The following is a 27,261-nucleotide window of genomic DNA, read 5'->3' as shown; positions in this document are numbered from 1 at the left end:
CTATACAGACAGGCCAAAATAAAGCTGCTTCGGGTCACTTTGGAGGTATGGTGTTTCAATGATGCATGCATCCTAAAAGTCTGGAAGCTGCACCAAAGCTGCACTCCAGTTCTTAGGACTGGAGCATGGCTTTTGTGTGGCTTCTGGACTCTTAGGATGCATGTATCATTTAAACAGCATACTTGCAAAGTGACTCAAAGCAGCTTTATTTTGGCCTGTCTGTATCAGGCCATAGTTATCTTTATTTTAATTTCAAAGTCTGGGTCTAGACCATTATGAGGTGGAATAGACAGGCAGGAAAAAGCAGCTTGAACCTGGTTTTTTTTTTAAAGTGGTGTGAAACCCTACTAAAAGCACTGGCTGTTCCCAAGGTAGCCCAAATGCACACAGCCCGATTTCATGCAGTGGCATTAAGCTGTGCTGCTGGGTAATTTTTGTTGTTCTTGTCGTCTCCCCCACTATGCTTGCGCAGCATCACACAAACACCTCAGGTGACTGCCTGCTGCCTATATGCCATCCCATTGGATGTCTGCCCTTTTGATCAGCCACATAGTCACACCTGTGATCCTCCTCCAGTACAGGGCATGGGAGCATTGCTGTGCTCAGTAAAACACTGTCAAAGCACAATCATAGTGAGATCCTCCCTACATGCTCCCTTCACACGCATGCTCCCTCTTCAAATGTCTGGTTTGTGTATGTTGTAATTACATCCATTGAAGGTGTCATACTTTTTTGCATAGCTGCCTTGCTCTATCCTTTTTAAGAGGACAGCTGCACCAATGCATTTATATGCAGCTTTAGGGTTAGACTTAGGGTTAGGATAGATTGCTTCTTTAGAAATGCCCTGGCTTCTGGGTGTTTATATGCAGGGTTGAAGATGGGCATTTTCCAGGCTAAATCTTTTTGCTCCAGTTTTTAGCCCCGGAGCATGGCTCCAATCTGGTTTCTGACCACTTTGGAAGCGTGCATCATCTAAATGCTCCACCTTCAAAGCAGTTTGAAACTGCTTTATTTGGCCTGTGTGTTTCACCCCTATGATCAACTATTTCATTTTCCTTTCAGCTATTGGTGAATACTTATAACAGTGGATTTAGTTCATTACTTTAGAGTTAAAAATGTCAATTTCCAGTGGAAAGAGCTTCCACTTAAAAATAGTGTCTAAAATGTGCATAAAAGGATGGATTTGAGCCAGAATTTGACATGTTCTCTGAGTAATATGCGACTGTCCCTAGATGAAGAAACACTGCAGTGGAGAAATAAGAGCTGCTGGAGTCATGTTATTGGCACAATCATTGACTTAAAATTAATTGATGGTGCTATATCTTTATTACACTGAAAGGGCTGTGTAAGGATAATATCCATCTGGAGAGCTAGCGACTGATTTCCCCCCGCCCCAGACTGTAAATATGTTTAGATCAAGGAAGGTAATTTATTTATATCCTTAAAAGCATACAAGAATGTTTTGCATTTGGAAACAGGACCTTGGCTGATTAATTTGCTTTTTAGATGATATTTTTGGTTAGGCTTTCTAGAGACTACTTGTGAATTTTATTGAGGTTTCAGAGTACTGGATATTTTTCATTGTGCTGTAGCTTTCTCTAAATCCTTTATTTTTTTACTTCAACTTAGCTTTTCTTTCCCCTTTCCCCCTCCAAAAAAAAAGAAAGAAAGAAAGAAAGAAAAGAATGAACACAAGCTGTGGTAGAGATATGCCTGTGTTGAAGAGCAATACTGTTGCCATCTTGAATGTAATGAATTAATCTTGACCTGCCAAGTTTATCATGTTAAAAGCTTTTTGTTTTGGAAAGCCTGTGTATTCTTGGAGGCTGGACTAATTCTGCTACAACAGATTTCCACCAGCATCTCCCTTGCATTTCATCTGTCTAGCAGTCAGCACAGGGTTAATGGAAACAAATAAGCGGGAGGTACAGTGTGAAACACTGTATATGAACCCTGGGAAAGGAGCAGGATTTTGGGTCCTAACAGGAACTTCTTAGGATCTGCCTGGGTGGATTTCCATTGTAACCACCATAGGACCAAATTACTGTATTACTGCCTCCTGTTCTCATGCCTTCTTCCGTTCATATTGACCCTCTCACATTGGCTGAATTCTTTAAAAATTAGCAGCACAAGACCAAACTATATGACAAACATTGATAGTTTGGCCCTAAAGTGCTAAAAACTATGGTTTGCATGTAACTGAACATTTATACCTTGTTATTTTGGCATTGCATGAATAAGTAGGATAGTACATCAGTTGGACTCCTATTTTGTGATGCTTGCCTTTTCTGATATGCTTAAAGTTATCTTTTGATCCTGGATTAATCAAAACCCCAGATGCTTTGCAACACATTCAAATTGGCAGAAAGGGTAAGCGTTTACAGTCAGCCCACCATATCTACAAATTCAACCATCTATGGGTTGAAAATATTTTAAAAATATATAAATTCCCAAAAGCAAACCTTGATTTTGCCATTTTATATAATGGACAACATTTTACTATGCTGTTATATTTAATGGGACTTGAGTATCCATACATTCCGCAAGGGTCCTGGAACCAAACCCCAGCAGATACTGAGGTTCATTAATCTGTGTTCTAAAATGGCTGCAAAAGTTTGATTTTGTACTGCCAGTGCAGAACTGCCTTTCATCCTCTAAGGGGGCCATCACCTGCATTTTTATCCCCTGCCTTGTGAGATAGGCAAGTATTCAGACTCCTGGACAATTTGGTAGGATCACCATCAACTCCTCTGCCTCATCAGCTCTTAGGGGTCTAGTCAAGGTGTTAATATCTATGGAAAAGTAGATCCTGAAAGGCAGCCCAATGTCACAACAACTGAACACAAAAATACCACAGAGGTGTACAACATAAAAGTCACAATGATAAAAAATACAAGCAAAAAGACACCTAAGTTGCCAGTCTGGACAATATGTACCTCCATTACTGAAACTATCAGTTTAACTAGTTAATTAAAGTGGGGGTAGGAAAATGTTGGAAATGTTTTTCACTGTGGAAAATAATCTGACATCTGCTTAATTGTTGCTGAATTCAGGGCAATTCCTGATCTTTGTGTGTTTCTCTCTTCTACCTTCCCCCACCCATGCTTCTTCCAGTGGCAGATGAAAGCAATGTGAGCTTGTTGACCAGGCATCAACAAGGTAAGATATATTTGTTTTTCCTTGTTTTGATGATCGCTTGCAAATGAAACAGTGTTGAATTATCACCTATCTAGTTTAGAGAAACTGTAGTCACTGGTTGTTGCTGTTATTGTTGTTTAAACTTATGTAATTAATCTAAGGCTTATCTCTATGCTCTGCAGTGATAAATTAAGATTTATTTGTTTGTTGGCATTTTACTGAAAATTGAGTCATTTGCAGTAACAGCAATAGTATGGCTTTTTTTAACGAACTTGAGTAGGTAAGCAGAATAAGAACTAAGTTCAGTGAACAGCTGTACTACGCTGTTGTGCTGCAATGTATCCATAAATTGGGCTGGTCTTTTTTTTCCCAAATCAATAAGAAAGAGAGTAAGCATTAAATCCAAAGGAAGTTAGACATGAGTGGAATCATAGAACCATAGAGTTGGAAGAGGCCCCCAAGGGCCATCCAGTCCAACCCCATTCTGCCATGCAGAAAATTACTGTCAAAGCACCGCTAGACCATCCAGCCTCTGTTTAAAGACCTTCAAAGAAGGCGATTCCACTACACTCTGTCAGACAGCTCTTACTGTCAGGAAGTTCCTCCCAATGTTGAGGTAGAATCTCTTCCATTGTTCTGGGTCCTATTCTTTGGAGCAACAGAAAACAAGCTCATTCTATCCTCAGTATGATATCCTTCAAATATTTAAACAGGGCTATGATATCATCTCTTAAATGTCTCTTTTCCAGGCTAAACATACCCAGCTGCCTAAGTAATTCCTCATAGGGCATGGTTTCCCCATCCTTCACCATTTTAGTCTCCCTTCTTTGGACACACTCCAGGTTCTCAACATCCTTTTTAAACTGTGGTGCCCAGAACTGGACACAGTATTCCAGGCAAGGCCTGTAGTGGCACTGTTACTTCCCTTGATCTAGACACTGTACTTCGATTGATGCAGCCTAAAATTGCATTGGCCTTTTTAGCTGCTGCATCACACTGATTTGGGTCCAGGTTACCTACATGGTTTGGATCCAGGTTATCTAGAGGGCCTCCTCCTACTGTATAATCTAGAAGTAACTGTCACCTCTCCAGTTATATGAAGAAGGTATTTGTGATGACTAGATTGTTGACCTCACAAAAGTCTATCAGTCACTTACCTGCCTTGTTTCTTGAACCGACTCCAAATCTCCTTTTTTCATTCTGCTCTACTTCCTACTTTGGCATTCCAGTCACCTATGATTAACAAGAACTCCTGTCTTGGTTCGTTGACAATTTCTTCCTGGACTCCACCATAGAATTTCTCAGTTTCTTCTTCCTCTGCCTCTGTTGTTGGCACATATACTTGGATTATGGTGATGTTTATTGGTTTTCCTTGAAGCCTTATTGACACGAATCGGTCAGACTTTACTTTATGTCTTTTGACTGATTTTGCTATGTCTTTCCTCACTAGTAACGCCACTCCATTCTTTATCCTCTTTTCATTTTCTGAATAGTACACTGGTAGTTATCCAACTCAAAATTACCCATTCCTATCCATTTTAGCTTACTCACTCCTAGTATTGTTATGTTTCTATACTCTGTTTCCTTTTTTACTATGGCCTGTTACAGACTGCCAAAATAAAGCTGCTTCGGGTCTCTTTGGACGTATGCTATTTAAATGATGCATGCATCCTAAGAATCCGGAAGCTGCACCAAAAGCTGCACTCCAGTGCTTAGGAATGGAGTGTGGCTTTGGCGCGACCTCCAGACTCTTAGGACCCATGCATCATTTAAATAGCATACCTCCAAAGAGACCCGAAGCAGCTTTATTTTGGCAGTCTGTAACAGGCCCATGTCTAGTTTCCGTTGATGCATAGGTCTCACATTCCATTTACCTATGACGTGTAGTACACCTTTGGATCTTCTTTTAATTTTTAATGTCTCTACTACTGTCTCAGCCAGTGTCACCCACCATTACTGCTGCCACCCAGAAACTATTTTTCAGTCACATGAGGTTTCTCTCTAGATCTCCCTTTTTCTTTTCCCTTCAAATCCTTCCTTCTCAAAATAACCTTATCTCAGTTCTGTCCCAGTGCAAACCCCCCTAACCCTCGCCTCTCAAATCTCCAGTAGTAGGAGACATATAAGTAAAGCAGAGAGCCAGCATGATATAGTAGTCTAACTTTTGGCCTAGGACTCCAGGCTCAAATCCACAACCAGCCATTGAAACCCATTGGGTGGCCTTGGCCAGGTCACACACACTCAGCCCAGTGGCAAACCTGCTCTGAATAAATCTCGTAAAGAAGACCCAAGAATAGGGTTGCCGTAAGTTGGAGCTGACTTGAAGAAACAGAGCAACAATAAGTAAAATGCTCTTACCATTTTTTATTACATTCTTTTGATAATCATCTTACCATGAAGGATCTGATGAGATTTGTGTATTTATTGTTGGGGTTTTATTAACTCACTTTGAACTATTCACCACCACCCATCCTACGTCTGAAATATGTTTCGTGCTATAATGTCATATTTGAAACTGCATTACTTAAGGGGCCTTCATTGAGCTTCAGGGATCACATGCCAAGCATACAACTGTTTGGACCATAAAATACAAAGCTCCCAGATTTATGGCCATACATTTGCCATCAAACCTGAGAGGACTGAATGTTCCCTCATGTCAGATCTTCGCTAGATTTTGACATGATTCAGGCCCAGAAGTCACTACTGGTTTTGACACCTCACCCCACTCAAAAACAGCTTTGGAGGGCAAAACCTGGAAAAATTGCCATCTTGTCCATAGAAGATGTGAGAGATCTTTTGGGGAAAAAATAGCTATAGGGTGCAAGACATGGGGCAGAGGGCTACACTGGAGCCCTTGGGTGATCCACATGTGCTATGCAGGCTGCACTTTTCTCACTCTTGTGTTATATAAAGAACTCCCCCTGGAAGCCAAGATGATGAAAATGAAGCTGTTGTACTTTGGCCACATCATGAGAAGGCATGACTCACTTGAACATTAATACCTGGAAAGGTGGACAGCAGTAGAAATAGAAGAAGACTACACACCAGATGGCTAGGCTCAATTAGGGTGGCCACAGGCCTGAATCTACAGGACTTAAGCAGACCTGTGGAAGACAGGGGTCTCAGAGGTGTCTCATTCACAGCAACAACAAAAACTTAATAATTCTAGATAATATCTTTAATTTGTCTAGAATAAGTGTTTATTCAAACAATGACTACCATATAAATGGCACTTCTGTTCAGATTTTGTGACCTCTACACTACTAAGATTTCATCAGAGATAGGTACGTAGCCATGTAGATTGCCTTTTTGTTTCGTTCCAACTCTCATTTTTCCTTTCTCAATACTAAAGATACTTTTTCTTTTCAAGATGAGATTTTCAAGAAATAACTTCTTTTTTCCCCTGCACCTGAGATTCCCCCCCCCCCTTTCCCCCGGTTCACCCTGAAGAGAGCATTAGACTGTGAAAAATCTTCCAAGCAGTGACTCATCAGTTGGAAAGGTGTGCTCTGCTATTATTCAGAAGGAGGCTTGCAAAAGTTGCAGCTTCACTTAAATTTGCCAAAGATAAATGGAAGCCTTTCCTATTCAAACCATGTTGGAACAAAGCCCACCACAGTCATAATGGCTGGCAAGGAATTGCTCAGAAAGTTAATAAGCTACCATTTCACGTTCTTTCTGCATGTATGCATGTGTTATGTCCAGAAGCATAATAGCAAACAACAAGAGGGACCCCGACATTCTATTACCTAGTGAAAGGCAGATTTATTATTATTATTATTATTAATTTTAAAAATTCTTATTTTCACATATTAACTCTGGGATTTGCTTCCCACACACATACACATATACACACACATGCAGAGACCCCTGCATGTGCAACATGGGATCTTGGGGGTGCTGCCACTATTCCTTGCTGAGAGAGTTTAATCTGTGGCATAGTATTAGGATGATAGTCAGGTTATTGAGCCACAGTAGCTGCCCTTGCTCAAAAACGCTCAAGTAGAATAACATCATATAGATTTCCACCCCTCCCCTCTAACTGTACTTCTGTGGTAAAAAAGTTTCAAACCTGACAGGAGGAAATGGTATTAGGGGTATAGCGTATTGAAACCTGCTGGGAGGAAATGGTATTAGTGGTGTTGCCCATAAGCATGTGAAGTGGCAATTTTAAGCCAAGATATAAATGTATAGCTAACAGTTGTGTATTACAGTTGTTATAATAGAATGTATTGGAAAGATTTATGTAGAGGTTCTTGTTTGTCTACAAAAATTCTGCCCTTTTGCCCCTTTTATGCAAACTCACAAATAGTGTTCCATTAGCCTCAGAGCTATTTGCTTATTTTCATTTTTCATACGACTCCTTTATTTTATTTTATTTAATGCTTGGGACTCTCTTAATATGTATTGACTGTCTGCTGAGGTCTCTGCTGACACAGCTCCTTAAAAATGATGCAGTACTGGAGAAAAGCTGATGAGTCCTTCTTTACGAGGTTTGACATATTAATTAGGGTAATGGACTAAAAGAAAGAAACCTTTGCTATTTTCTCTTTTAATTTTCTAAAACATATGTATATTGAGAATTTAAATCCAGTAGCAGCCAGCAAAGGGCTAACATGTGCCAGGGATGCCCCATCTTCCATGAGATGAAGACAGTGATCTTTTTTCCTTCATAAGGTGCCCACCAGTTGCAGTGCTATGGTCTTTTTCTTACATGAACAAGGGGGGTTCTTACTCTGTAGATTGATAATATTACGCATATACTTTGTTACATAAACACCAGTAAAAGCTGGATTTTCAGTGTTTTAAAGTTGAATGTATTTCATGAAGTATTACTTTCCATGTACCACTCAAAGGAGCAATCTCATGTTATGTAATGCTTACAGTGGGAAATTGCACTTCATCGACATAAATGAAGTTGGATGTTAAGTAAGACATGAGATGCTATGGCACAAATGTTCTGTGTCATTTTACCTGGTATAAAGAGACATATTTCTGCTCAGCATTGTACCTCACTTCCCACCAAAGCTATTGTAGGGGCTACATCCAAGAGGGAATTGAGATCCCTGGAAATGAGGTTTCTAGAAAGGAAGACATTAGAAGAAAAGACTGAAACTGATGACTGTACCTAGCCTGGGGAAAGACTAAAGGAGACAGCAATATTACAGGCATGCCAAGAGAGGATGATTATCCACTGCACAGACACTGAGAAAAGCCAAGGAGAAATGGGTTTAGATTGAATTAGATTATACATTAGGATCTTAATAGAAGAACATAAAGAGAGCTGTGCTAGATTATAACTGTGGAGTCCAGCACCATGTGTCTGTCGATGCCAGCCAGATGCCTATGGGAAGCCAAAAGCAGGAAATAAGTCCAGTAGTGTGTAACCAAGAAGTTACTATTAAAATGGATGCTATTGCTAAAAGTAGGCATCTAGTGTTCCTGTCCAGGGATGAACAACTTTGCAAAGGCTCAAGTGAATTTATTTATTTATTTGTATTTTTTTGTCCCTGGGACCCTCTGTTGCATGGATTAAAATACCCCTAAAAAAAGAAACCAAACTAGCAGAAGCCAAAAATTGTTTTTGGTCTTGAAAGGGGGGATTTTAAAAAAAAAGACAAAAATTTGTGCGGAGCATATGCCTTATTTAAAAGGTGAATTAATTAATCTGGATTCTTCAGAAGTTATACAGTAGTTGATTTTTGCCAGAAAATGAGCAGTGAAAGGTATACAAAAACATCCCTGGGATCCACATATGTCCTCAGGACCAGATTTTGCCTATCTCTGCTCTGTTTCATGAATTTATTTAATTCACTATAAACTCATCAGTTAATTGTATATCCATACCTTATAGCTGTAGATTCAATAAACTGAATACCTAATGTATGAAGAAATACTTCTTTGTCTTTTCTAAACCTATTGCCCCTCCATTTTGTTGCATCGGTCTGTCGTTTCATTCATTCATTCATTCATTCATTTAATAATCCACATTTCTTCCAACCTGGGATCCAAGGTGGTGTACAGTCTTTTAAAAATATATTAGAAGTTCTTAGTACACAGGTTAACACACATTCAGGAAAAGCTGTATTTGGCCATATAGCAAAGTACAATAACATCCAAAATCCACAAAAAGTGATACCTTTATTTGAACAACCAAAATGCACAAAAAATATGTGAGCCTTTGAAGTTCCGCTGTTTTCTTCACCAGGCAAAATATTTATTTATATCCCATCTTTCCCCCAAAACTGAGACTAAGGGCAGCTTACAATATTAAAAATGACAGTACAATTAAAAATTATACAAAATGGTACATTAAAATGGAATTACAGTGTAGATGCACAGAGAAATCCAGGTTTTGTAGGCTGGTGTTCAACCTGAATAATATCACATAGACTAGATGATCCCATTTCAGTCAACAATTCACAATGTGATGTAGGGTCAAAACACAGTGCAGAGATAATCCAGTTTGAGAGCACTTAATCTGTCATGACTCAGTGCTAGAGAATATTGGGAATCTTAGTTTATTGTGGTACCAGAACTCTCTGATAGAGAAGGCTATCACAAAACTACAGTTCCCAGGATTCCCCAGCATTGAGCCAATGTAGTGAAAGTGATCTCAAAGTGGATTACTTCTGCAGTGTGTTTTGGATCTTACTTTAAAAAATGGGTTGGTGTGATACTGCTCACCTTTGAGCCAAGGGATAATAAATTACTGTTTGGAATGATTCATCCAGTCGCAAATGTAGCAAAGGTCTGAAGATCCAGTCTTATATCTTTCAAAGAACTCCAACCCAATTATACATATCATCCTAAAAACCTGGGCTCTTTTGTTCTTGCTAGGATTAGTTATTGCTTGAATTACACTCCAGTGTTCCAGTTTATATAGAGACCACACACTTCCAGCTGACAACCAGACAAAATGCAGCTTAAAATTTTGGAAATCACACATGGGACCTAATTCTGTTAATCAGGGGTACATGAATGGAAAAAATGTGTTGCAGTGTCTTGTAAAAATCCCAAATGACCCTGCTTGCCAAATTCCCCATAGATAACCACTTGGAGAATAACAAAGCTGAAATCCTTTTGCACTGAAATCCATTGACCAAAAGGGGGTGGGTGGGAGATATGGTTTTTAAATTGCTGTGCTGTTAGATTGCTTCCTAGAAAGTCTGAAAAACTGGCATACCTTCTTCAAACACACTGACTGTAGGACAGCAGGAACGCTATGAAATCCTCCAAACAGAAGGGAGCAAGGGAAATAGCCTGGAGAGCTTCTGTACTATGTCAACCTGGTTACATCATAGCCAGGCCATTTAGAGATGTGGAGTTCTTTTGAACTTGCTCTGGCTTCCCTCAGCATTTGGCTTCCGGCTATGTACCTCTAGTCAGTGAGTGTCTGGAAAGCTTTTCAGCCCCCCCCCCCCCCCCATGGTTGAGAGGTCAGCAGATGTGCAGGAGGAAAGTGTGGGAAGGGGGAACCCCTTGTTCCATAGAGACTTGAGAAGCTGGCTGCTGTCACTGGCAAGTGCTGTGAATTTCAGCATGCTACTAAAGAAACCTGTAGTCACTGATGAGTTCCTAATTTTCCTTAATCCGTTCCCTCCAGATGCTAGGTTTCTCTGCTCATGACACACTTCTGGCAGTGGGCATGCTGAAACCACTGATGCCTTGGACTTAATGAAGCTGGAACACTTCCCAGATAATACATCTGCCCTCCTAGTTTACCTCAAAGTGTGGGGAGGAAGATTAGCAACATAGCCTTTTTTGTTCTAGTTACAATGCAGACTTTGAAGAATTGGCTACTACCCGCCATTCATATAAGACAAAAGAAGGGCTTTGTCCAAAGCCCTGTTGCCTCTTCTCATCGCTCCATACTCTCTCATTTTTGCTGATCTCACTACAGATGAAGAATTATTGAGGGTAACAGTCTGGTTGTATCCTCTTTCCACAAGCAGTGAGGGATCTTATTTAAAACAGAAGCAAGCAATCATGCAATTTTCTCATTCAAATTCTACTTTATCCCCTTTTTGGTTTAGTTGTGCCTTCAAGTCACCTGTTGACTTATGGAAACTCAATGAATTTCATAGGGTTTTCTTGGACAAGGAATACTCAGAGGCGGTTTTGCCAGTTGCTTCCTCTGAAATATAGCCTACAGCACCTGGTGTTTGTTGGCAGTCTCCCATCCAAGTATAGTGCACATGCCCCTTGCTTACTTTAGAACTTGGTGCTTGAGAACAACCCAAGTGTCTTTAATAATGCAGACAGAAGCACCTTCTCTAGATTTGCCTGCATTGTGTTACCTCTCAAAAGTCATATTACATAGAGTGTATCTCTGTTCTTTATGAAGTTGTGCAGGTCATCACATTTATGAAATACAGCTGTTATGCCGTTTACATGGATGAGTATTAAGGGTTTATATAAAAACTGGTTACATTCTTCCACATGGACTGCAATGTCAATTCGAGCAACAGTGCCTTGGAAAGCAATTATTATAGATGCATGAACATACTCCTACAGATGATTAATGTCAGGAACTTTAGCAGTATACAGATAATTATTTGGGCAGTTCTGGTTAGCTTGTTCCTTGTTACAGTTTCCTGAGCATGAGGGCAGAGTGGAGGAGAGAACTAAGATTTCGAAACTTGTGGTTGAGAATGCTCATGTGCATTTTAGTCTATTTTATTTCAGGGCAGGATTTTAAATATATATATTTTGACTTCTGTTATCATCAATGGAATTGCTTTTCTTAACTTTAGACATGCAAGACTATAGATATAACAGATCTTATTCATATTTAAGGTACATGAAATAGTGATATTAGTGGTAAGGCATATCTATTTTATCTGCAGAGGAATGAATGGATGAACAGGAAGAACACAACAAAAATATTGGTTCTGCTAATGGCAGATACCTCTGAGATGTGGCTTTTGGACTGTATATGCGTATTATCTTCAACTGAAAAAATGTTTTAATTTTAAATTATTTAAGAGTCTGAAATTTGAAAGATAAGCAGCTTAATTTTGAAAATTAACACAATATTGACATTGATAATAAGCATCTATACATTCTTTGTCGGCATCAGATATTATTAGTAATTGGTTTGTAGATTAAAATTTCAGAAATATGTCTTTAGCTTCTTCCAAGTCTGTGAAACTTCTACAATCCAGAATGATAAAGAACTCAACTGCAATGGCATAGTAATACTGTCAAAATATAAATGGTTGTCACTGACTATGCACTGTAATGTACTGTAGAAATTATATGCTTTTTTCATAGAAGGTAAGAAAAGAAGCAAAGTTCAAATAGTACTCAAAATACATTTATCCTTGCTGCACAATGAATATTGTGTCCAAGTATTTTAGGAGCTGAGTATATTGTACTTAAAGTCTCTCCACCTCAAGACACTGCAAGAAGTTGGCTCCAACTCATTTTCAGGCTGATACTCACAGCATTCATCTGAATTACTATACTTATCTCAACAATTGAGGTTCATGCTGGATTGAATACATATCTATAGGAATTTAATTTTTTATCAGATCAGATGCTTCTTTTCATATGTAAGGGGGCACATCTAAGTGGATTAGAAAAAGGGGACAGGGACCTGCATGAGTAATTGTACATATCAAAGAGAAGAATTGTTCTTCATATAATACTTAAGCCTCAAATGCCACAGTGAACAAAAAACTGTAACGAAAACCTTTCTGGTGGAAGGACAAGGTTAGAGAGAACCTACTGACAAAGAAATACACTGTATTGAACTAAGGACTACAGGCTTATGCTGAAGTCTACTTAAATGAGATAAGTAAATTATTTTTGGTCACAGCATTTAAGGCACAGCAATCTCTGTGTATTATTCTCTTTGATTTCTATTGTTGTTATTCCTTTTTGTTTTTGTTACTGAATCCTCAACCAGAAAGTATTCTAACATGACATAAACTCATTGGTATCTAACAAGAATGGAAATAAAAACACCATTGTACTATGGTGTTGTATGTGATGACCACAGATACCAAAGTGTGGTGCAACTCCAAAGGTAGATCTTTGGGACATGTTGGTCAAGGAACTTTTCTCCTTATAGACATGATGAGGCCCTTTTCCTTGGTACAAGGCATTGGCAAGGAGACCACTCTGGAATATGATATTGACCTTTGCTCACCCATGTTCAAAGTGAACAAGCTCAAGAGAGGTAAGAATTGTAAAGAGGAGGAGCCCTAGTATACTAGATGAAAGGTCTGGATTTTTGTTTCCTTATCTTCAGGATGTTTATAAGGGGCACATTCATTAATTCATTCCACTATCACAATATTATATTTTCAGGTAGTATACCAGTATAAAACAACCATATAGCCAAAAGTCCTCCCTTGACTGTCTGTCTGCCTCAACTGATCTGAGGATCCATCGAGAAAGACCTCTGGGATGATGTAGCAATAGCAATAGCAAGTACATTTTTATACTGCTTATCAGTACACTTAAGCACTCCCTAAGTGGTTTACAAAGTGTAAATATCCATGAGGATAGTCCTTCAGGAAAGCTGCCAGAGCTAGTGGCCATCACCAAATTATGTGACTAAAGTAGTATTTTTTTTTAGATGCTGTCCTTTGGTAAATGTGTTCAGGAGCAGTAGGATGATGCAGAAATGAGAAAGATGAAGAGAGAATAATTCCTTTTTTTCTTTTTTAAACAAATGAGAAGATTTGTGATTGTACTGTGGAAAAGTATGAGAAGCTTGATACTATTCAGGACAAATATGGGTGGAATGTATCCCTACCTTTCTTAAATATTAGAACTGAAAGTAAAAGATCCACATGCATTGTTCTCATTCCCATAATCAGAATCCAACTAAGGAAGGTAGCTGACTTCTTTAGAGGATAGTATAAAGTGGTCTGTGCAGCGCTTGGGAATAAGCAGCAGGAGTTTGTACTATTCTGGAATTTTCATGAGCCACATTTCATTTTCTTTCTTTTTATCTTGAGGGACCTGATCAAAATAATCATGACTACAGATAAGCCATTTGAGCTTTGAGGAAGGACCTCATGCCAACCATCTGTCCATTGGAGTGCTGCCTAGGCGTTCTTAATATCTGCCAAGAATATAAGATGGTTATCTAGAATTGGCTCTGGGCAAAAGATTGTCTTAAAATTTTATTGTGCCCAGTCTGAAAGAAACTATGTTCATTCTGATGCCATGTTTTCTTAAATATGCATTCCCCCTTCTCTGCATAAGAAATGTAAGAAATTCTGGGAAAGCAGAAAACTCTGAAGTCTTTTCAGCTAGATATCTAGCATATTAAAAGTACAGGAGCCTGTTCCAGTTAAAGCTTGTATAGAAGAGGGAAGGTCGACAAGTGCTGCTTGTTGATAACATTGTCTTCACCACATTATCTTCAGCATTCTTTGAAGAATATCAGCTTAATCAGACAATTTTGTTCCAACTAGGAAAGAATTTGTGATCATGCGAACATTTCAGTGCAAAGTGCTGAGATATTCAGCATAGTCAAAGTACTAAGCAAGATGTGTGCATGTGGATGGTCACCTATCACTTCAAGTCACTTATCAACGTATGGTGACGCTATGAATTTTATAGAATTTTCTTAGGCAAGGAACACTCAGAGGTGGTTTTGCCAGTTCCTTCTTCAGAAATCTAGCCTACAGCACTTGATATTTATTGGCAGTCTCTCACTAAAGTTCTAACTAGGGCTTAACTTTCAAGATTAGATGGGATCTGGTTTCTCAACACTGACTATACTGGTTAGGACTGTTGGGATTTGCAGTCCATTACCATCTGCCACATGCTCTCCACCTCACATTAATATAATTCACAAGATCTTAAAGCAGCCTAATCGAGCTATTTGAAAAAATAAATTAAATAAAATTTGTGCTCTTCTACTTAGGCTACTGTATCTTTAAACTCCAGCATTAGGCAAACAATAAAAAGCATACAATATTCTTTGGCTGAAGCACAATCTAGTTGACCTCTTGTTAGAAAAAGTGCAGTCATTAGAACTGTTGTATACATTCTTCAGACTGGTTAGACAGATTATGTTTGCATAAATGGAGAGGAATTTTCCAGGGATAAAATGTCCAGCTACATGTGATAATCTCCTGAGCCCTGGAGATCCTAACTCACCCTCCACCATTGACAGCCATCATCATTACCTCAATATACTCTTTTTACTTGCACTGTCACATAAATCCCTACCTACCTCACTCCAGTGCAATTCTGTCTCCTCCCTCTGCCAAAGATAATGTCCTCAAATGTCAGCAAGAGCAGATACACACAGGCAATGTTATGTTTCTGCATATAGTTGTGTGCACTTAAAAAAAAAACCCAAAAGCACCCCAAAGCTAACTTGGTAGCAGGCAAAGGGCTGGTGCTCCTGAAATACACAAGCTTTAGGAAGAACTTCCTGATGATAAGAGCTGTTCAACAGTGGAACACTCTGCCTTGGAGAGTGATGGAATCTCCTTTGGAGGTTTTTAAACAGGCTGGATGGTAATCTGTCAGGAGTGCTTTGGTTGTATATTCCTGCATGACAGGGGGTTGAACAAGATGGCCCTTGTGGTCTTTTCCAGCATCTCTGATTCTAAGGTGCCAACAGTCTAGCACTTCAAAAAGGAGTGAGTGATGTGTTGGTATACTCACTTGGAGAGCAAATTGTGTTTCTAGGTTCAAGGGGCAGCTGATTCTCCATGGCAAAAGAAAAGAAAAGAAGAGGTGAGATTAAAAGCAAAAGCACACTTCATCCCCATGTTTCCAGCAAAGAAGGCATATTTGCATTCAAGTTTACTCACTGACAGAGCTCCACCTGATAGAAAGCCCTGCATTTTCTGTGTTCTTGAATGCAAGGAACTCTCTAATCATATTCACCTGGTCATGGTTATAGATCCTTTTTGGAACTTCCTTGGCAACATGGGGAAAGGAAAAAAAATGATGTATGAACCTGGGGCATGTGTCACCACCTCCCTTTTCGCACTCATGAAACACATGGAGTGGGGCCAGATGAGGGTCTGTACCTGAGTAACATGGCCTGTCAAGAAAACTGGAGGGAGGGATGGAGAGTCTTGGGGGGAGTTGAGAGCTCCCCAACCACTGGTTTAGCATGATATGGGACATGGCCAGTACATTGAATTGGTCTGTCTCAGGAAACACTACTGGATAGCAATTTGAGAGGTTACTAGTAGCATAAACTGGACTTAGGTCTGCAAAAATGCAGACTATGATAAATTGGTTAGTCTGTAGAGTCAGTCTGTTATTTTCCCACTAATGAGTAACACGCCTCTGGAAAAAGGAAAATAGCATCTGAAATAGTGAAGCAAAGTTTTTGGATAGAAGCAACACAAAGCATTGACTTTGTTACCATTAGCTGGCTTTCATGTTCTTGGAGGAGGCAGAGAGCAGAGGAAGATTCCATCATCTTAAGGGATGTTAGAAGTAATGTTTGGTGAATTTTTCTTCTCTCTAGTTGTTGATACTTCCTAAATAAATAGTGGTGGAGGTGTGTTGCAGCTACTGTTAGTCTATTAGACTATTGTTAGTCTATTTAATGCCAAACAGATCTAGATGTGACAGAAGCTGGTTTTAAGAGAAGTATATGAGAGACAGTGTGGCATAGTGGTTTGATCATTGGACTACAACTCTAAGAGACCAGGGTTCGAATCCCTGCTCGGCTATGTAAACCCACTAGGTAACCTTGGGCAGGTCACATTCTCTCAGCCTTAGGGGAAGGCAAAGGCAAGCGTTTTCTGAACAAATCTTGCCAAAAAAACCCTATGATATGTTCACCTTAGAGTTGCCATAAGTAGGAAAAATTTGAAGGCATACAGCAACAAATATGAAGCTAACACATACATCACCCAAAATGGAAGTGTTCATATTTTTCTTTCAAAATATCACTGATGGTATAATTTCATAGTAAATTATTTGCAGAAACCATTGTTCTTTCTAATATTTTCCTTAAAACTCGACATAGCACATTCCCTTGTTCTTTATGAAGTGTCTGCAACAAGTGACATGCTAGAACAGTCTCCCACCCCCCAGCTGTCTTGGAAGATTATAGAGATGTGCTGCAGGACACTAAAGCTCCACATAGCCCCCTCCCACCCATGCACACACATTACATTTTCTGCCAGGGCTGTTTTCCATTCCTTCTATAGGTATTGTGTACAAGTCTCCAAGTTTGTAATTTTTCTCTCGACCCAGGATCAAGGATTTTAGCAGGGTGCCCCATTGCTTGGTGTTTTTGCTTTTGCTTGATTGTCTTCTTTTTGGAGAAAAAGCCAGTTCAATCTCTCAGGATGTTGTAATCTATTCTGGATGCTGTTTCCACACAGCAGAGTTATGGGCCTGTTACAGACTGCCAAAATAAAGCTGCTTCGGGTCTCTTTGGGGGTATGCTATTTAAATGATGCATGGGTCCTAAGAGTCCGGAGGTCATGCCAAAGCCACACTCCAGTCCTAAGCACTGGAGTGCAGCTTTGGTGCAGCTTCCAGATTCTTAGGGTGCATGCATCATTTAAACAGCATACCTCCAAAGAGACCCAAAGCAGCTTTATTTTGGCAGTCTGTAACAGGCCATGGAAATGTAAACTGCAAAGAGCTGCCTCCATTTGGCTAAGGATGGTTGATTCTATTGACAGAAGGTTCCTAAATCACTTTCTCTGGCTGGCAGAAAACAAATATTAAGGTTTTCTTCCTCTTGAATTTTATCTGTTACCATGTAGTTGTTCTGGTCAATTTCACATGGAATGATTGTATCTCTCGCAAGTGTTCTTAACCTAAAGATTGTTGTAAACTGTTTGGCGTGCTTAACTTGAAATAATAATAATAATAATAATAATAATAATAATAATAGGGCCAGTGTGTCATGTAATCAGCTGGTTCATTCATGGAGCTGAATGACCATGAGGATTTCTTCCCCCTTTTAAAATAAAGGAATATAAAATGAAAAGGATAAGGCATGATTCATCAGGAAAGGAGTTTCTCATGCCTGTTCAGTTACTTCTTTTAAACAAACCCCTTTGACAGCATGGAGCAGTTGCTGTATTTTTGCTTTTGTAACTTGCATTGTATCAGATTTTCCTTTGAATTGAGGAAATGGTTATTTTGTGGTTGCAGTCTTTGACTTTAAACGATTTCCTATATTTAGATGACTGGGAGTGCTGAATGACTGAATGCGCTGGCAGCATAAATTGGGAGAGCACAGTGAAAGAGCCCAGGGAGAATAAGCCTGCCTTGGGTCAGCTTTTAGCATCCCACCCAGTCCAAAACTGTCAGGGGGTTTGGCGCTTTGCTTGCACACTGCTCTCATTTTGACAAAGTGATGGGTAGGCTGAAGAGGGAGAAAAGAGGACTGCAAACTGAAGGGATTGAGTGGCATTGTGGGCATGCTTTTGGTAGAGACAGTCTCCTCCATGAGGGCCAGTGGAAGAATATATTGGACTGGGGAGACTGAGGTACAAATCCCTCTTCAACCCTAAAGCTTGCTAGGTTTTCTTGGGCTAATCTCGCTTCCTTCTCCCCATCCCACCCCACCCCACCCCCTTTTAGCTCCCAGGGTTTCCTCAGGGAAAAATCTCCAAATAGAATCCTGTCTACCCTAGAAAGTAGGTATGTTACAAATATCATTGGCTAACCAATTCAGAAAGTTCTCATGCACTCCATTTTTGAATGGTATGCATATTTAATGAAGGGATGGAGAATGTACACGCCTTCAGCTCTTATTGGACCGCAGCTCTCATTAGTCCTAGCCAGTTAATGTTATCATAGAATCATAGAGTTGGAAGAGACCACAGGGGCCACTGAGTCCAACCCCTTGCTAAGCAGGAACACCAATCAAAGCACCCCCAACAGAAGGCCATCTAGCCTCAGCTTTAAAATCTCCAAAGAAGGAGACTCCACCACACTCCGTAGAAATGTGTTCCACTGCCAAACAGCTCTTACTGTCAGGAACCTCTTCCTGATGTTGAGGTGGAATCTCTTCCTGTAGTTTGCATCCATTGTTCCATGTCCTACTCTCCGGAGCTGTGGAAAACAGCTCTTTGATATGACATCCCTTCAAATATTTAAACATGATTTTCATGTCTCCTCTTAACCTTCTATTCATCAGGCTAAACATTCCCAAGTCCCTAACCTGCTCCTCATAGGGCATGGCTTTCAGATTGTTCACCTTTTTTGGTCACCCTCCTCTGGACATGTTTCAGCTTGTCAACGTCTTTCTTGAATTGTCATGCCCAAATCTGCATAGTATTCCAAGTGAAGCCTGACCAAAACAGAATACAGTGGTACTATCACTTTCCTTGATCTAAACACTATATTCCTGTTGATGCACTCAAGAATCACGTTGCCATTTTTGGTTGCCACATCACACTATTGACTCATGTTCAACTTGTGGTCTACTAAGACTCCTAAATCCCTTTCACATGAACTGTTGTCTAGCCAGGTGTCTCCCATCCTATATCTGTGCATTTCATTTTTTTATGCCTAGGTGTAGGACCTTACATTTGTCCCTATTGAAATTCATCTTGCTAGCTTTATCCCAGTTCAATAATCTGTTAAGGTCATTTTGAAATTTGATCCTGTCCTCTGGGCTACACCTCCTAATTTGATGTGATCTGCAGCTTTGATAAGCATGCCCTCTATTCCTTCATCCAAGATATTGACAAAGATGTTGATTAGCACTGGGCCCAGTACAGATCCCTGTGACACTCCACTAGTCACTTCTCTCCAAGAAGAAGATGAGCCATTGCTGAGCACCCTTTGGGTTTGGCTAGTCAACCAATTACAAATCCACCTAACAGTAGCACTGTCTAGGCCACATTTTACTAGCTTTTTTGCAAAAAAATAAACCTTGGAACTTAAGCAGGATCAGCCCTAGCTAGTAATTGGATGGAAGACTGCCAATGAATACCAGGTGTTGTAAGCTATATTTTGGAGGAAGGAGTTGGTGAAACCACCCCTGAGTATTCCTTGCCTACGAAAACCCTTTGAAATTCATGGAGTCACCATAAGTCAATAAACACACACACAGTGGCAGACTTTGGTGGCTAAATGTGTGGTAGCCACATTTTGGGTAGTATTCATGATGGTTTGTAATGTTATCTTTGTGAGGAATCTACATGGAGATCAAGCTTGAGCAAAATATGGCTCTGGGGCTCTTGACCCTTCCTTCTAGATGCCCCTGGACTAACTATTTTCTGGCAAAAGAGAAAGGAATTTTCTACCATGGAAGCTTACAGAAATGGCAGTTCACTTTTTAAATAAATCACAGCTCCCCTCCCCCCCAGCACTGCTGTACTGTTTAACCTTAAAAATATTTTTTCAAGTTTTCCACTTTTTTCATTTTTCATATTTGTTTGGTTGCTTGTTATTTTTATTTTTCTGGTAGTCTGGCTTAGAAGGTTGCAGGCAGAAAATGAGCTCCAAGATGCACCAGGGTTGCCCGGTGGTGATGTAGACCGCCTCAGTATCCACAGCAGTTAAGATTTTCTCTTTTGAAAGTCCGTGAATTCATCAAGAGTTTCAAAGATTATAAACTCAGTACATATGCTCAGCATCTCTGTACAGGTTTGTCTGTATTATCACTCAGGTCTTATTTGTTTTACGACCACTGTTTAAGCAATTTTCTTTTCATTTCTATTTCCTCTGTTCCTGCTGAGGGGGTTAAGCTCTGCCTCTTATATTTGGATGGACAAAGACTGTTAATCTCAATATATGTGTTACTCTCCTTATCTGTGCTAGGGTGCTGCCTCATTTCCTCTCTACAATCAAACTAAAGATCATGGTCTCCTGGTACTTTTTTCTGTTTTAACTCCCCTGCATCTGCACCACAGCCTACCTCACAACTATTACAACAACATGTATTTATAAAGCCTTCTTCAGTGAAGAGTCTTTACCAAAGGACATAACATCAGACATATATAATCAAGAACAAAACACTAAAAGAGAACACTAAAGGTACCACTAAAGGTACTGATGAGGCATAAGGGCTTGAGCTTGAATCTTTTCCTGTAGATAAGATTGTTGAGATTTGTCTAATGAGAGTAATAAGTTGCACAGGCAGTCACTGGGCTTTGATCCAGCTCATCCAATGGGTTCTGTCTTCACTACCTTTCCAACTGATAGACAATAGCTCTGTATGCAGCCAAGGTCTTGGTCAGTGCTGTGTAACTAGGTATGTTTTTGATGGTGCCAGAACTTCTAGGGCAGTTTTTGTTTTGTTTTGTTTTGTTTGTTACAGTGTTGATTGATTAGCCAGATCATCTGGATTTAGTGCATCCACTGCAAACCTCTGGTCTGCTGAAATTTCTTCCAGCTCTGTCTCATTCCCTGATATTCTGGTACTCCGGCCACTCTTCCACTACTCCATGGTTGGACCCAAGATGTTACTGGGTAACTCACTGAAGGCTTGAGAGAAGAACTCCAGAAAGATCCTAGATAAGTCCTGACAATGCTTCAGTTGTGTAACAGTGGGAGGCACAGGCGGTATCTGACAGAACACCAGAAAATGATCCAACATCCCTGCATCTATAACATGATCCAGTTCAATAGTTAGGTTTCTAAACAGGAACAGATCCAAAGTTTCTCCAGCTACATGAGTGGGAAGTGTTTCCTCAGTCTTCAAATTGTTTACTCCATGCATTTGATGAAGTAGTACAGTCCATGAAAGCTGATGCCATCTAAAACTTTTTAGTTTGACTTGTCGCAGAAGAGAAACAGTGCACTTTTGCTTGTTCCATTCATTTTTTTAACAAGCACAGTCAAACGCTTTGATTGTTTTAACAAAAAGCGGGGTACAAGTAAAATTTTTATTATTTATTATTAGTTTGGTCCTGTTATCATCCTGTGCCAAAATCTTGGATAGAGCTTTTACTACCCAGCCTTCTCTCAATAACAGTTAAATTTGGAAGCAATGAATCTAAAAGCTCTCAGGAGTTTATGTGTATCTACCTTCCTTATGTGTTCAAGTGGAACTTCCTGTGCTGGATTTTGTGAGGTAAGAGGCTCACTGAGCAATGGAAACAACTATCTGTTTCATGCCATTGTGTTTGTAGTTTTGATCCAGCACTGGTATCTTCACATCTTTGCAAATCTAATGGGGAAAAAACTCATTTCAGGGTGAAGCCTGAAATCATTTAGTCTAATTGCTCATATGAAGCTGCATGTTATCACAGTATGTATGTGGGACAGGTTATGTGGGCTGGCCCTAAACATTATTTCAGTAATGGAATCTTGGTATAGGAGTTAGTGTAACTCATGTAACCCCACAAGAACTGGACTTTGATAAAGTAGCACGGGGCTGAACATGTTAATAGAAAAGTTGTTTTCATGGTTTCTGAACCACTAGCACTCTATAAATTGGGAAATTTTAGTATACTGTAGTGGGTCTGGTCACTTTTATAGCCTTGGATATATTTGTAACATGTTCATGTACTAGTGGATTTGTGATAAGGTTAATGGCTTGGATTTGACGTGGAGTTTAATTGTCTCATGGCTGGCAAATATTAGCATCTCACCTGGTGTCGAACGGTGAAGATTCAGGCAGTGCAATGTAGCCGAATGATAAAGGGCAAGCAAAATAAACACAGTACTTTATGTTCTCTTAATTCAGGTCTGAGGAGATTAGGATGAAGTGTTTATTTAGTTTGTCCGCTTCTTCAGATGTGCTGCCATATTGATTTCTTTTATTACTGGCAGCCATATAACCTGACCTCTTTCAGAACTTGTATTTTAAAAGCCATAAATTTTCACTTTACTTGTGAGCAAGCAAAGGTTGGACTCCTGTTGAAAGCCTTTTTATTAGTGAAGCTTTGCCTTGGTCTATGTTCCTTTGTCACCCATGGCAACAATATTTAGAGCTTCTTAAATTAAAGTGGCTGCTGGTCAGCTGCAGGGATCAGGGATCCCTCATAAAGTGCACCCATAAACATTTGAATCCTGCTGAATTCACTGATCAAAAAAATAAGGCACAAGGCTTATTTTATTTTATTTTATTTTATTTTAGGGATTTATATCCCACCTTTCTCTCAAAATGGGATTCAAGGCAACTAGCTCATTCTGATAAATCTGAGGAGTCTGATAATATTTACATGTGCATACAAACTAGAAAACTCAATTCTCTTTTAACCTCATTCTCCCTTACCTTAATTTTTCCCCACACTGTGGCGATCCTTTTCATAATTCTGGGAAACAGAGCTTAAAGCCATCTTTATCTCACAGCTGCTTATTTGTGGTTTGAAAGGTTATTTTCTGTGAAAATTGGCAGGGTACATTTGAACTTAATTGGTTGTATATTAATAACTATTTTCAGGGAAACAGATTCCCATACATAAGCAAATCACTCAAGAAGAAGAAGAAAAAGAAATCCTAATCTAATTTTCACTTTTAATTGATTCCTGTAGTACAAAATCTATGGAGCAATTTCCTTTTAAAAGTTTATGAGGTTCTGTGTCCGTGGATTGCCATCCATGGATCTGAGCATCTGCGGACAGAAAACAAACAAACAAACAAGGTTCATTTATATACCGCTTCATACCGCCTAAGCAGTGTCTAAGCGGTTTACAACTGTAAGCTAATTTTCCCCCAACAATCTGGGTTCTCATTTTAACAACCTTGGATGGATGCAAGCCTGAGTCGAGCTTGAGCCCTTTTGCTGGTCTTGAACTCGCAACCTTATGGTTTTGAGTGAGTGGCTGCAGTACAGGCATTTAACCACTGCGCCACCAGGGCTCCCGTTGTCCCAGTGGTGGCACATGCATGTGGCTGTGCCACCTTTTGGGACAACTGGACTTCACCTGTAGTCCTGTTGTCCCTAATGACGGTGCAACCATGTGCATGCACTGCCATTGGGTACAACATGGGCTTAAGCATCTCTTGATTTTGAAATCCGTAGCAAGGGTCTAGAACAGATCCCCCATGGACACTGAGGTCCCACTGTATTTAAGACTGTATATAAGTCTCTAATGCAGCCACATACATGACTCAAGAGTAACAGTCGAATTTAATCACATGTGTTAGTATCTCAACATACTCCTGATTAGCCTAAATCATTGCACCTTAGGAAAGATTACATTTTGGTATATTTTATTGGCAAAGTAGCCAAAATGTGCAACCTCTAGCTACTAATTACATGACAACAGAAAGTAACTGGAATAGATTTCAAGACTGCAGATGATCTTCCTTGACACAGATAATCCTAACTTTTCTTATTCAATGATATATCTAATCTGGATCTTGTCCAGTTTTTTCTACACAAACATTATAAGTATAGGAGCCTGAACCCATTTTGCATCTGGAAACCCTGTTCTTCCTGACAGTGAAATGCTAATGCATGGTATGGTTACTACAGCCTAGTGAGTGGGAAGGGTTTGGAGTTTCAATGGTCTCTTTTATTTTGCATTCCCTATTTACAATATTTTCCTCTGAAATTTATATGTGCATACCCCCCCCCCAGAGAATTCAGGTAATTGAAACAAGAAGAGAGTATTTTTGTTACACTTTAAAAATTAACAAAGTTTTTTGAGTTTCCATATGTATAAAAAAGGAAAAGGAATTATTCTAATGGGGAGTAGATGTGAATAAGTATTAGGATATCAACCGAATAGCAATTTTTGATTCTACTTTCTTCTGCCTCTTCCCTTGAATCCCTTTTCACCTATATAAATATACCTGCCAACTGAGGGTGGCACTGCAAGTGTCTCAACATGCCACAGCACGCCCTTCCCATCTGTGGGGGTTTGGTTCTGGGGGGCCCTACTGATGAGGGGAAAAAACATGCATGCTCAAGTTCCATTTTAGTTAATGGGCAGCGACATGGCTGTGTTGGTTTGGCCATGTGCATGTGCTGCCATGGACAGTAATTGGCTGGGGTGATCCATGGGTGCTTGAGTTTGCATATGGCTAGCCCTGCAGTACAGCAAGCCCACTATAGTAGTCCACCAAAATGTACAATAAGTGTTGATGTTGCCACAGTTCTTCATTGTTTGTGATTAAAGATTATCCCATGCAAGATGATTAGCAGGCTTTATTTCCTAGATCTACAATAATGATATACAATAATGATATTGTACAATAGTGACTGACAGGCTTTTTTTTTAATAGAGAAAATGGTGCACTTCTCATAGATTGAGGCTGGGGGGAAACAAAGATTGTGAGACACTAGTCCAGAGAGAGCTTTAAATGTGCACCAAAAGGTTATACAAACCAAGTCATTCCAAGTTAGACTCTCCCTTGGAGACAATTGAGTAGATTTCTTAGAAGTAGCGCCATGACCCAGTCATGCACTTCGTATACTCTGTGGTTCTCTCTACACAGAGATAGTTTCATACTGCTCCTTCTATGAAACACCAGGCTCCTGGGGGTTTCTGTCCAACAGCATCATGAAGCAGCACATTTTGCCAATACATGATATAAAATTATCAGGAAATATCAGAGATAGAAATTAGTTAGTCCCCTCCCCCACCAAATGAAGGGATTTCAGGGAGAACTAACTTGGCTCACACATTTAATTGAAAGCTAAAATATGTTTTCCCTCAACTTTTATTTCAGAGTAATTTTTGTTGTACTTTTAATTCAGTTACAGCACACATCTCATTAGCATTGTGCAAGAGACACATAAAATAACCAATATTTGATGACAAGCAGTTTTAATTGGTGAAAGATTTCAGTTTCTAGGGGGAAATACTGTTTAAAAACTGTGGTAGTAGGAGATTGCAGAGTATGGCTGTCATCAGTTATATGTTCTCATCTGTCTTCTTCCAGTACTGCTGTGTGGCCACTTAACACATTTTTAAGGGAGGAAAATGTATCACCACAAAAGCATGCACCAATTTGCAGAGAGAGAGAGAGAGAGAGAGAGAGAGATGTGAAATAGTTTAGCTATGAGACTCTGGAGACCAGGGTTCATACCCCGGCTCAGCCATGTAAACCCACTAGGTGACATTGGGCAAGTCACACTCTCTCAGTCTCAGAGGGTGGCAATGACAAACCCCCTTTGAAGAAACCTGCCAAGAAAACACCATGATATGTTCACCTTAGGGTCACGACTTGTAGGCACACAACACAATATATAGCACATTTAAAAATGATTACTACAATTTTAATAGAAATACTGTATATCTCACCATAATGGGAAGGCAGTGACCAAGGGCCCCTTTGACACTCACAGATTTTGTGCTGTGGTTCTTCTTGAACAACCATGGTTCCCTTGTATGGAGTCCTGGGATTTGTATTTTAGGAAGGGGCATTTAAGACTTCTCAGCCAGAGAACTCCTTTATGCTTTTGACCAAAGTACAAATCCCAGGATTCCATAAATTGTTGCTCTGGCAGTTAAAATAGAATCATACAGCTATAACCCTGTAGTGTGAAGGGACCCCAAGTGAACTGTGTGGATGTTCAGTTGTTGTTCACATGATTTTGAAAGGGAACTTCAAGGCCTCTGCTATCTCTTCTTAGAGTGTTTGGTCTTTAACCAGACTTGGATTGGGCAACCCTTCAAACAGATGATACTTTCAAAGAGAGGCCTTTACAAAAAAAAAAAAAAAAAAAAATTAAACAGCTTCATCATGCACATTCTGTTCAATAATTACATCTTCTACAAGTGCAAATTATAAAAACAAATGTATGCATATATTTGCTTTAAATTATTGCTACACCTATACCTGCCCCAACCACAGGCTTGCCATCCACCGACAGCAAACTCCATTGATTTCAATGATAGTGCATGCATGCCAACCCAGGGGAGCAGCTGCCCATTCATTCATTGCCATTGAATACCACAAGACTTGAGGTCCCACGGTTTTTGTGATCTGTGGGGGGGTCCAAAACAGAACCCCCCACTGATAAGAAGGGCCCACTCTACAAAATTTCAAAGCTATATTTGTCTTCTGACAGTCCTTCATACAGAGAGTTATCTCTGTGAAATAAGATGCAGAAGGCTGACCCCAAGATAAATGGCACCTTGAGGGAGAAGTACATTTGGCTCCCTACCCACCTATCCACCCCAATAAGTCATTTTAGGGTTCCCTTCAGCATTATGGAGGCTGGGGCAAATGTGGCAGGATGAGGGTGGAGGCCATGGATATGCACAGAAACTGGGGTGAGGCATGGAACCCCTTGATTTGTGGGAG

At 39.8% G+C, this 27,261-nt stretch overlaps 1 protein-coding gene across 2 annotated transcripts in view; it reads left to right on the top strand.

Annotated features, from left to right (window-relative positions):
* Positions 1-27,261, top strand: part of PARD3B (par-3 family cell polarity regulator beta) — a 574,817-nt gene that overhangs the window by 281,007 nt on the left and 266,549 nt on the right. For both annotated transcript variants that reach the window (XM_089519344.1, XM_089519343.1), the window contains exon 16: positions 3,115-3,159. In XM_089519344.1, the coding sequence (XP_089375470.1) occupies positions 3,115-3,159 (45 nt within the window). The remainder of the gene's footprint in view (positions 1-3,114; positions 3,160-27,261) is intronic.

The sequence above is a fragment of the Sceloporus occidentalis genome, unplaced genomic scaffold (genome assembly GCF_023333645.1).
Source record: "Sceloporus occidentalis isolate IW3139 unplaced genomic scaffold, rSceOcc1.0.p SCAF_4, whole genome shotgun sequence".
Classification (NCBI taxonomy): Eukaryota; Metazoa; Chordata; class Lepidosauria; order Squamata; family Phrynosomatidae; genus Sceloporus; species Sceloporus occidentalis.
The sequence above is the reverse complement of the archived record's forward strand: the minus strand, read 5'-3'. Positions and strand labels throughout refer to the sequence as shown.